The sequence below is a fragment of the Pelodiscus sinensis genome, chromosome 10 (genome assembly GCF_049634645.1).
Source record: "Pelodiscus sinensis isolate JC-2024 chromosome 10, ASM4963464v1, whole genome shotgun sequence".
In the NCBI taxonomy this organism is placed as follows: domain Eukaryota; kingdom Metazoa; phylum Chordata; order Testudines; family Trionychidae; genus Pelodiscus; species Pelodiscus sinensis.
Window position 1 is genome coordinate 44548755 of NC_134720.1, and position 12604 is coordinate 44561358.

General features: G+C 43.2%; 1 protein-coding gene across 4 annotated transcripts in view; it reads left to right on the forward strand.

The window, feature by feature from the left end:
* Positions 1-8360: 8360 nt before the first annotated feature.
* Positions 8361-12604, forward strand: part of MFN1 (mitofusin 1) — a 61146-nt gene continuing 56902 nt past the window's right edge. Inside the window, exons 1-3 of one of the 4 annotated variants that reach the window (XM_075938022.1) lie at positions 8361-8475; positions 9814-9935; positions 12203-12338. In XM_075938022.1, the coding sequence (XP_075794137.1) occupies positions 9821-9935; positions 12203-12338 (251 nt within the window). In that variant the 5' untranslated portion in view covers positions 8361-8475; positions 9814-9820. Of the gene's footprint in view, positions 8511-8896; positions 9515-9813; positions 9936-12202; positions 12339-12604 lie in introns of those variants that run through there. The other 3 variants (XM_075938020.1, XM_075938019.1, XM_006138501.4) reach the window with 3 other exon arrangements.

The following is a 12604-nucleotide window of genomic DNA, read 5'->3' on the forward strand; positions in this document are numbered from 1 at the left end:
AGTCCATAGTTTTATTTCTGACAGAACAATTTTTAAACCTTGCATGAGAGAAAAGAGAGCTTAGACAATGAAAGCTATAAGGGTGAAATAGCCTTAAGCAATTAAGTGGTGGACTTTTCCATTTCTATTCACAGTAAATTTGTAATGTAAGAAATTATAAAGCGTAAGCTTTGTATAAATACAGTCCGTGTGTAAAATATTTCTCTGCAGAGGTAAGACTGAGATCCTTGTTATTAGGTCTACATAAAGTTGTGTGAGATTTATGTGCTGAGTTTATATGGTTAAAAGATAAAATGTGGTCCTCTTATACATTTATGATTGGGTACCCGGGAAAAAACAAGACCTTTGTAATAAATATCTCCTTATTTGGGGACAATTTATGTTCTTATGTACATTATAAATTTCCTCTTATATACTGTTGTTTCAACTATAAATTACAAAATATGCTTGAGAATGCAACTTCTTTTTAAATATCTTACTAGTGGCAGGGATTTGGCATACCTAAAAGTGAAGTGCTAGGTAACTTAATTAGATATAGACATTAATGAAGAGTCAAGATGTCCATGTAGTTTGTAACACTGGGTGATCTGTTAGCACAACTTTATGTTTTGTATCAAATTTTTTAACAAGTTTTAAATCAAGATACATTGTATTTGTTCATTTTAAAGGCAGGTGCCTATCTTGCCCCTACAGTCTCTGTTAAGAATAAACTGGACCTGTCCTGGCCTCATATTAACATGGTTTTATTAGAGTATATGACAGAAATCCCATTTCACTTTTTAAAGGGATTGCTTAAATCAGTTCAATACAACAGTGGTATTTTTATTGACTATTACCATATTTTTAATACCACTCACCTTGCTGACGTGGCACACTAGTGTTAGTGTAAAGTGGAGATAAGAATTTATGCCGCGTTCAGATTTAGGAAATTAGTTTCATCCTTGGAGGTGAAGCTGAAAGGAAAAATACCTATCAGTCTTTTTCACTTCATCTTACTGACTCAAAGAATGGCATTGGTAAACTCTTGAGAAACCCCTGTGATGTGGGAACTTGGAGGGAAGAAGTGAGTATGTGCTGTCAGGAGGTGCATAGGATTGCTGGGATGGGGGAGAAAAGGGTGCATTTGTACAGAGCATCTTGGTATCACCTGGGAAAGATAATGTAATGGATGAAGCATTGGACTGGGAAATGGGAAATCTGCGTTCTGTTTCTGGCACCTGCATAACCTTTGGGAATTTACCTGATCTGCTCTTTGTATTAGGGAGGTTAAAAAGTGGGTAACTGGGTAAACTCAGTGGTTACCCACAGTTATCCACACCCGCAGTGCAGGGTGGGAGCCTGTGTGTAACCATGAACGTTAACCAATAAGCCCAAGCTTATTGGTCAGTCATTTGCACGCTTCAGCTTTTACATCCCTACTGTGTACCAGTTTTCTATTTGTAAAATGGGGATAATGTTTACCTGCCCTACAGAGGTGTTATGGGCGTAAAGCTCTTGGATACTACAATGATACTGCAAGCTCCTATTGGGTGAAAAATTTATCAACAAGGGAATAAAACAGGTAAAAGATTGACTCTGATGTCAATATTTTTCAGAAAATGAAAGGAAGTTAACACAAACAGGTGATATGCTAATATGTCAACAGGAGCAGAAACTGGGATAGGTATGTCTTGCTGACTCAGCAAGAAGAAACAAGTGCGTGGATTACTGGGCTGCAGGGAGAATAAGATCACCGAAGACAGTGAGATGAATAGAGTAGGATCTACAGGGAAGTCAGAAGGCTAAACAATGTTTGCAGTTGTTGAGTAAAGTACTCTGGTTTCTCCTGAAGGAGAATAATATACCTGTAACTAGGGATGTAAACATGAATGCCTATTGGGTAACTGGTAAAAGGGTTAACCAGTTACCCAATGAGCATTTGCCTTACTGGCATGTTTACTGGATTAACAGTGCCTGGCTGGAGCAGCTCCCTGCTTGCAGTCCAGTAGGCCCGGCCCAGCCAGAGCAGCTTCCTGCCTACACTGTGGTAGCCTCAGCCTAGTCCCGGTCAGAGCATCCCCCTGCCTGCAGCATGACATGGTGGACCAGTTGACTGGTTAAACACATCATTTAACTGGTTAACATTTTTAAAAGGATTTTGCATCCTTACCTGGAATTGTTTATGACAGTTACAGATTTAAAAGGAGCTGTTTGCTATATCAAATGTGAAATGCTTTAAGAAGTGAAAGTCCACTGTTTTGGAGGAGGAGAGTGTTAAGTGACTTTAGTTCCCATGAAAACTGCTAGCTTAGTGGTCCTGGAGACTGATACCAAATGGTCTCTCACTTTATCTCAACTCTGGTCAAGAGAAACCATCCCTGGGAGTGAGAAGGAAAGTATATTCCCCTTCGTCTTTGGTGCTTTTGAAATGGCAAACCAGATTTTTTTTTAAGTGGTCATCTGTCTGTTGGTGCAAAACCTCCAGGACGTGTTTATGGCTGTGAGTATTTGCTAACCCAAAACATTAAAAATCCTCATCTGAATTCTCGGAAGTGGAGATTGGCTTTAAAATAATATATTAGGTTCTTATTCCTTTGCTTATGGTTACACGAGAGTCATGGAAGCTCCTTAACCATGAAAGCTAGAAACTTTTTTTAAATGAAAGCTCAGAACTCCAAAACTGGAGCTTTAAGAAGAACAATAACTATTACAAGTCCTTCAATAAAAACATTTGTGCTGACAACATTGGAAGTAGCATATGCTGTTCATGAACACCCTCAGTGCTGTCTGTTCGCATTACAGTTGAGGTGATATATAAAATGTAAAGACTTGTCAATGTTCTTGAGTCCTTGAGAAGATTGTTTTGGCATTTGTCATTCATATGTATGGCTGACTTTGATTAAATTATGACTGGCACTACTGTTGATAGTATGTAGAATTCCAAAGGAATGGCTTGTTTTCCATGTATCAGTATGGTTCCTTTTAACTCTCTCTCTCTCTCTGATTTCAAGGACTGGAAGTTTGGAAGATCAGAGTAGGTAGAGTGACATCTGAACTGCACTAAATAGTGATACCTGAATGAAGTCGTCTTGTTGGGGGGTAAACAGTTTGTAAGTCAGTTTGAAGGGTAGAAATTAGCAGTTTTAAAGGGTTTATCATCTTGTCAGCAGGACCAGATACAGAACAAATGAAAACAATATGCTAAGAAAGATGCATAGTGACTTAATTTTTTGAAAATAATTAACACTAGTTGGATAGTAATACTCATGTATAAAAATTGAGGCCTAGTGTACATTAGAAAAGTGTTGCTGATAAAACTATACCATTCTGTCTATAATGGTAAACCTTCCTAATGTAGATGCACTTATATAGGTAAAAGTGCTTTTTCTGGTACAGGTTGGACCTCCCTGGTATGGCACCCTTAGGACCTAAGTGATCCCAAAGGAAGGAGTTTGCTGGACCAGAGGAGGTCAGGCGTGGGGGACCTCTCTTCTCCTCTTCCCCCTCTCCCCTCCCCCTGCTTCTAGCCACCAGTCTGACCAATGCACTATCATCAGGTGGTGGCGGGGCTTCTGCATCGCTCTGGCTGATGTGGCTCCCTGCCCCTGGCCAGTAGACTCTTCCCTTTCCCTGGCTACCAGCAGCTCTGCATCCCACCTGGCGGGGGCTTCCCAGGCAGCAATGACTCTAGCTGCAAGAGATCCCTGCCCCCTGGCTAGCAGGGGCTCCATATCCCTGCTGGCTCAGCTCCGCTCTCAGCTGGCAGAGCTCCCACCCGCTCCTGCTCCGGGCTGCTGGCTGGGCTTCCTGCCCCCAGGCCACTGGCTATCCAGGCTGCCTTCTGCGTGAGCTCCCAGCCGCTGGCAACCTCTGTGGCTCAGGCTCTTTGAACAATATCCGTGGTCCAGCAGAACCACGAATGTTGCCAGACCAAAGAGTCCCAGACCACAGAGGTTCAACCTGTATTGCTTTATACTAGTTTCCCACGCAAAATAAAGCACATGGTAAAGGCATTTCAGTTATAAAAGAAGTTCTGACATTCTTTGGCTGACTTATGAACATTTATTTTTGTGTAGAAATTACATAATATCATACAGCTATTTTAAATATAGCTTTCAGTCATCTAAGAACTGTAGGCAATAAATTTCAGTTATTGAAAATACATGAAGTAAATAATTTGTCAAGTCATTTTCCTTTTTACTTTCTATTTAAAAAGTTACTTGTATTACCGTAGTTCCTAAGAACCCGTGTCATGGACCAGTACCCCATGTCACTGTAAAAAACAGAACAAAAAGATGGTTCATGACCCCAAAGTGTTCACAATCTGAGTATTAATTGAGAGACAAGAAGTGGATACAGACAATCAGACTGGGGAGTACAAAAACTCAGAGACAATATTATATATGATATGATAGGCAGGGCCCTATCAAATTCATGGCTGTGAAAAACATCACGGACTGTAAAATTACTCAAAAGACAGATTTCAATCTATACTATATAGATTTAATTGGGGAAGTCAGGCTATGTCTACACTGGCAGGTTATTGCGCAATAATGGCCGTTCTTCCGGAAAGAGTCCACATTGCCCGCCTGCTCTCACGCAAGAAGATTTACAGTACAGGGTGGTAAGAGAAGGCTTCTTGCAGAAGAGCTGTGCTCTTTAACAGGTGTAAGCCCTCTTGCGCAGGAGCTCTTGCAAGAGGGCAGTGTGGACGTTCAGCAGCGATTTCTTGCGCAAGAAAGCCCTATGGCTTAAATGGCCATCAGAGCTTTCTTGCGCAAAAGAGCGTCCACACTGCCATGGGCACTCTTGCGCAAAAGCACAGCTTGCACATGGCAGTGTGGACATTTTCTTGCGCAAGAGTTCTTGCACAAGAACCCTTGTGCAAGATGCCACCAGTGTAGACAGCCTCAGTGTTTCTCAAACTGGGGATCCCAACCCAAAGGGAATTGTGGAGGGTCACAAGATTCTTGTAAAAGGGGCTCATGGTATCGTTACCCTTACTTTTGAACTGCCTTTGGAGTTGAGTGGTCATAGAGCAGTGGCTTCTGGCCAGACACTCAGCTCTGAAAGCAGCACCCCACAAGCAGCAGTTCAGAAGTAACTGTGGCAATACCATACTGTGATGTCGTGGGGGTGCTGGCTGCTCTGTAACCTGGTGTCCCCCCTGCGCTGTGATGTGTGATTTCCACTGACTCACCCACATGTGTATTGGCCCAGACACTTAGGACCAGCCTGGGCAGTTAGCAAAGCTCTTCCCAGGGGGAGAGACAAAGGGAGGGAAGCAGAGATGATCATCAGGTATCGGGGGAAGGGTCAGTTGCTGGCTGGAAAACATTAAGGGAACAACCTAAGCTGAGGACTGAGGGTCTGGGGGGGGGGGGGAAAGATGGACCCCCTAACTTCAGGGATCTGAGGCATGCTGGCCTTGACTCCTGTAACCACATCACATCTGTGCAATGCTGTACCCTGGAGAAGCAATAAACCCTCTCTATTCTACTGGCTGGTTGAGTCTGTTCTTGCTGCTACGGGGCTGCAGGACCAAGGGAACCTCGACTGTGCTGTCACGCATACCATGCCACCCTTACTTCTGCTCTGCTACTAGTGATGATGCTTCCTTCAGAGCTACACTCCAGGACAGTAGCCATTGCTCTCCAGCTACCCAGCTCTAAGTCCAGAGGTGTAACCAGCAGCAGTGTAGAAGTAATATAATCTCCCTATAATGACCTTGAGATCACTTCCTCAAAAAAAAAAATCTGGATTGGGGCCGCTACTGTTAAACCACTGTGCCCTTTCAGATTTAAATACCTGAAATCATGAAATTTACAAATTTTAAAATCCTACAACTGAAATTAACCAAAATAGACTGTGAATTTGATAGGACCCTAATGATAGGCAATGGTCTCAATTGACCAACAGATTTTTGAATGCTGCCTGTTGCTTTTTGTGTTATAATCAACCCTCCAGCAACATTGTTACAAACACAGTTGCTTGGATTGCATAGCAATTTAGACTCATTCAGAGAAAATGCATTTAAATACATTCAATACAAAGTTAAGCACCTAGGAACAAGGAATGCAGGCTATACCTACAGAATGGGTGACTATTTTTGTAGACAGTGAGAAAGGTTTAGGGATCATAGTGAACAAGCACCTCATCAGCTAGAGTGACAAAAAGGGCCAATATGGTCATTGCATGTAAAATCAGGGGAGCAATGAGCAGGAAGATTTTACCTCTACATATGGCACTGATATGGTTGATAGTGGATTACCAAATCCAGTTTTGGTGTCCATATTTTAAAAGAGATGTTGACAAATTGGAGAGGCACAAAATAGAAGAGAGCCTCAAAATTACTGAAAAGCTTGAAAAAATAAGTGAGATGTAGAGAGCTCAATCAGTTTAATTTATCAAAAAACAAGATTGAGGTGATTTGATTAGGGTATAAGTATCTTCAGGGGGAGAAAATAGCACATAGTGACAGGATCTTTAATCTAGCCGATGAAGGCAGCATAAGAACCAATGTCTTGAAGCTGAAGCCAGACATATAAATTACACTTGTGGAATAGTGAGGTGGTGATTAATGATGTAAACAAATTACAAAGAGAAATGGTGGATTTGCCATCTTGATATCTTCAGATCACATTCTTGAAGATATGCTTTATTCAGACAAGTTATCTTTCTCAGTATAAGGGTAACTGGGTGAAATTTAATGGCCCGTGATATACAGATGATCAGAGTAGATCATCTAATAATCTCTTTTGGCCTTAAACTCTGTGCAAATGTTAACAGCTCCCATAATTTCTGCAGATAAAATTATTTCTTCTGGGGCTGAAACCAATCTCCTGATGGCATCAGAAAGTCTAACCTTCTCCTGGAATTAATTTCTGCCTGTAGGAAGACTTCTCTGGCTGTCTTCTCCAAACCCCATTTATGTACCTCTTATAGTAGCCAAGAAGATATTTGGGAACAGAGAGGGAGCAACTGCCACCCTTCTGCTGCCTTTCTTCTCCATTCTTTGAGAGGGTACTTAGTATCTCCAGGGCTGAGCAGCTATGTTTCCTCTTTTCACCCATTCTTGGTTCCATGAGCAATGGTTCACTCTGCTCTCTCCATCTCTTCAGTGCCAGGCCTGGGAAGTGGAGAAGGCATGAAGAGCTCCCTAGAGCTGTGCACCTACTCCAAAGGCCTATGAAGGGTAAGAAAAGGATACTGCTGCAGCTGTTCTCCAGGCATTGGGGGAGGCAGGGAGAAAGAACACTAGGGCTACGTCTAGACTGGCATGATTTTCCCAAATGCTTTTAACGGAAAAGTTTTTCTGCTAAAAGCATTTGCGGAAAAGAGTGTCTACATTGGCACAATGCAGGACAATGTAGCACTTTAAAGACTAACAAGATGGTTTATTAGATGATGAGCTTTCGTGGGCCAGACCCACTTCCTCAGATCAAATAGTGGAAGAAAGTAGTCACAACCATATATACCAAAGGATACAATTAAAAAAAATGAACAAATATGAAAAGGACAAATCACATTGCAGAACAGGAGGGGGATGCGGGGGGGGGGGGGGGAGGAAGGAAGGTAAGTGTCTGTGAATTGATATTAGAGGTCGGGAGAGTGGGATGTTTGTGAGTTAATGGTATTAGAGGTGATAATTGGGGAAACTATCTTGGTAATGGGTGAGATAGTTCAAGTGTTTGTTGAGTCCTTTTTGGAAAGTGTCGAATTTTAACATGAATGACAGTTCAGAGGATTCCCTTTCAAGTGCAGATGTAAAAGGTCGTTGTAGCAGAATTCTGCACAGACGCTTTTCTGCAAAAGCACTAGTGCCAATCTAGACGCGGTTTTGCGCAAGAAACCCCCGATTGCCATTTTTGCGATCGGGGCTTTTTTTGCACAAAACAATAACCCGTTGTCTACACTGGCCCTCTTGCCCAAAAGCATTCGCCCAAGAGGGCTTTTGCGTGAACGGGAGCAGCCCAGTATTTCCGCAACAACACTGACAATCTTACATGAGAGCGTCAGTGTTCTTGCGGAAATTCAAGCGGCCAGTGTAGAGAGCTGGAAAGTTTTTCCACAAAAGCAGCGGTGGTGGAGTAACTCGCCTCCATTTTAAAGAAAGACGGGAGCTCCCATCGCCTCCTGGGGCCCTTAGTAAAGATGGCGCTGAGAGCCAGATTCCGCTGTGGCGGGCTTGTTCCGTGCCCTCAGTGAAGATGGCGTCGCGCGTAAGACTTTCTCGCAGGCAGTTTTCCTTCAGTAAAGATGGCGACTCCCGGGGGGGGGGGGGGGGGGCTCATTTCCGGTCGTCTTCAGCTTGGCTGCCCTCGTTAAAGATGGCGAACCTTGCTTGCGGCGGGGGTACGCTAAGGGCAGAGGAAGCGGAAGTGATGCTGCTAGCTCCTCCTTCCCCCTCCCCCCCCGCGAACGGGGCGAAGAGGCAGGAGGTGCGGCGGCGGCGGCCCCCCCCCTCCCCCAACCGCAGCGCGCAGCAGTTGCTGGGTAACGGGGGAGCGCACGAGGCGGGGGCGCTGCAGGTGATAGGGACGCGGGGCAGAGAGAGGCTGTGGGCGGCTCTGGCGAACTGCCAGGGAGGTCACGGGGGCTGCGCCGTAGGACCCCCCCCCCACCAGTCATTTTCCTGTGGGGGGGGGGCGCTAGGGACCCCTTCCATCTCCCACCCCTTTCTGCGGTCCCGGTGTTGCGGGCGGCTGCGTCCGTGGCTCCCTGCCCCGGGCTCGTAGCCTGGTGTAACACCCCCAGCTGAGGGAGGGTGGCGGCTCCTGAAGCGACCCTCTTTCGAGGCCGGTGGCATGATGGGCTACTGTGAGCAGCAAGCAGATTGTTCGTGGCCCGGGGGGGGGTGGCGTGTCCCGCCGCGCCCCCCCCCCCCTCCCCTGGCACATGGGAGAAGCTAGTCACTTACCTTGCTGTGCTAGTCACTTTCATCGTGTGGCAATCCTGCCCTTTGCACAGAGCGGCAAACCCCGCCGAGAAAAGTTTAACTCTACACCTCGTTAATAACGAAGCAGGAGACTCTTGAGTTTGCAGCTTTGTCAAACCTTTCTCCTTTATATTTTTAAGTCCTAGAACTTTATTTTTTTAGTGGCCCATTAGAGAGACAAGGTGAACTGGCCTGTGAATAAATTGGCCAATGAATAAATTTAATTTATTGAGCATAGGGGAAAAAGGACCTGGGGAAATGCCTTGAAAATGTGGTCTGATTTTTTTTCATCTCTTTCTTGTTGGAAAAAAGGATATAAAATGTTCTGGTATACATGCGTCTAGGAGGCTAGATGACTTGGATTGGTGATGTAATTAGTCTTTCATTTATTGGGCTGTAGCTACAAGGCCTCAGAACAAAGTTAAGATGCTGTATTTAAATGCAGTTCCAGTTAAACTTGTTTCTACATAACCTGGTCTGTGAGGTGGAACCAAACTAAGGTGTTTAAAAAAGTGTTTCCGCTAACATCCTGAAATGATTATTTGCTGGGCTGACTTAATATTCTGTATCAAACCAAATCTAATAACTTGCTTTCTGGTATGTATGCATATGAGTTTTTATGTAAACAGATAAAGTAATTCATCTATGTATTTTATCTAGGACAGGAGAGAAAATATATTAGAAATTACAATTTTATCCCTTTGTAATTTGACATTTCTGTTGCTGCTAGATTAGAAAATTTAAAAAACAGTAACACTAATTTCAACTAACATTCAACTTGGTGTATCCATTTTTAAAATTTATGTTTTACTTGCTTCATTAAGGGAAGTTGATGTGTTGTGTTCTACTTATTTCTAGTAAGTGTTTCAGTCATTTGGATGTAATTTCTCTTTCAGTTGCATAATGGCAGAAACTATGGCCTCCCCCCTGAAACACTTTGTGCTGGCTAAAAAGACAATTACTGCTATATTTAACCAACTGCTGGACTATGTCACTGAAGGAGCAAGTTTTGTTGAAGGTTAGTTTTCACTTTTGGGGCAGGGACCTTGCATCTTTGTGTGTAAAAATTAGCATAACAGGTTTCTGGTCCTTATGGGGTCTCTGGGTACAATGATAACATATGCATTCTTCAATAAGAGTCTTGGGGTATATACAGATATTTTAAGGGGTGGTAGTATGGTGCAGTGAGTTGGGAAATCTAGAGTTTATTCTCTTCTTAGCTTGATTTAATGTATAACCTTAGGAAAGTCACTTAAACCTACACTTTCAAACTTGGATACCTAAAGACAGGCACTTTAATAAAAGTGGATTTTCAGAAGTGCTAAGCAGCTGCAGCTTTGATTTAATTAAACTACTTGTGCTAGGCAACATTGAGAGTATGTCATAACTGCAGAGTTAATGTGTGTTCTTACTCAAGTGTTGCCTCTAACCATCTGCCACTCCCCACACACAAGCTTCTGAGCAGAGTTATGTGATGCCTTCAGTTCAAGTTCAATGGCTCTTCTGGGACCTTAGGCGAAAGCCAGAGTCTTTCACCGGGGTTGGTATCCAGTGAGTGGCCAGTGAGGATACAGTGTAAACTACTTGAATGCTGATAGACTTCCGGTGTTCTAACAGTTTATTCCTTGTGACCAGAAAAAGAAACCACTTCTCCAACAATTCACTAGGAAAGAATCATTTGACAACTCAACCTGCTACAGCACAAAGAACTATTGCAGTGGCTCCCAACCTTTTTGAGCATATGGACCTCTTTTCAGTCTATTAAAATGTCATTGACTCCCCTCCCTGGGGGAGAAAAAAGAAAATAAAAAGTATCCTTCTTTTTAAACTTTCCATGGACCCTTTGCAGTACTGTTGCGGACCACAGGTTGGGAACCACTGAACCATTGGATATACCTTCCTAAAACTACTAGCAACACATAAGCATGCATGTAACACCAGTGTGGGCATAGTAACTCAAATGCGGCTATGGGAGTTTGGAATGGCTGCCATAAGAGGAGAGATTAATAAAACTGGGACTTTTCAGCTTAGAAAAGAGGAAACTGGGGAGAAGATCATGGAAGTCTATAAAATCATGACCAGTGTAAGGAAATTAAATAGGGAAACATTATTTACCTGCTCCCATAACACAAGAACTAGGGTTTACCAAATAAAATTAATAGGTAGCAGATCTAAAGCAAACAAATAGAATTATTTCTTCATGCAGTATATACAGTCAACCCATGGAACTCCTTGCCAGAGAATGTTGTGAAGACTAGGATTTTAACAGGGTTCAGACAAGAACTAGATACTTTTATGGAGGATAGTGACTATTAGCCAAGATGAGTAGGAATTAGGGATGAAACTTATGATTAATGTTAACCAGTGGAGGCTGGAGCAGCTCCCTGCCTGCCACAAGTAGGGGGCTGCTTCAGCCCTGCGGGGGGGCCTGCTGCTGACAGGGGCTCCTCCGGCATGGCTGGAGCAGCCTCTGTCCAAAGCAGGCCCAAGCGCCCTGCAGGCAACAGCTGTTCCAACCAGGTTGCCAGAACAGCTCCTGCTTGCAGGGTGCCTGGCCTGCTGAAGACAGGGACTGACACAGCCTGGCCAGTGCAGCCTATGTCTATGGCAGAGCAGCCCTCCTGTTTATCCTCCCTTAATCGTTTAACTGGTTAAACAGTATGTTTAATGGGTTAGCCAATTAAACAGGATTTTACATCCCTAGTAGGAATGGTGTCCCTAGCTTCTGTGTGTCAGAATCTAGGAATGGGTGACAGGAAAGGGATCACTTGATGATTATCTGTTCTGTTCATTACCTCTGGGGCGCATGGCATTGGCCACTGTCAGAAGACAGGATACTGAGTTTAATGGACCTAGTATGGCTGTTCTTAAGTTCTTATGTACTCATAACTGGGCTAAACTATTCTGGGTGCTAAGCCACCCAAGTTAACTCTAGATTTTAGATCAGGTCTTCACTGCATAGGAATCGTGATGATATTGATTATTCTTCTTCCCCTGCTCTTCCCTTCCCCCTCCCCTTGCCCCTATGAAGGAGAGGGAATCACAAAGAATGGTCAAAAAAGCAGAAAAGTGATATTAGTGACTTAGCAAACTTAGTTCAATGTGCTGCTGTGGCTTATTCCGGTTCCTAAATTCTTATGTTTTAGTTGGGAGAGTAGATTTAAAATGCTACTATCAGAGATTTTGTACACAGCTCTTTGTTTGTATTAAATAACTTAGTGTTGATGCTTTGGAACATAAGTTGGTCCCATTATTCCTTGTATAATTATCTTTTCTTATATATAGCAACATACAGGAACCCAGAACTTGAAAATGTAGCAACTGAAGAAGAACTACTGAAAATACAAGCATATAAAAACAAATTGGCTGTCATCGGTGAGGTGCTTTCTCGGAGACACATGAAAGTTGCATTTTTTGGCAGGTAATAAATTTTATTACCTAACTAAATTGGATTTTCTCTTTCAAGGTTTAATGTTTATCTCTTTAATTTTATATGTGCTTGGATTTTCCATAATGCCTTGTAATGATTTGTTACCAATATCGATATGGATGCGATACACATTTTATATCTAGAACCCTACAAACTGGTGGATATCAGTTTTATATCCACGGGTATCTGCAGATCATTTTTGCAGATTGGTATACAGATACCAGTTTTGTATCCAGGCAGGGCGCTCTTGATAGGTC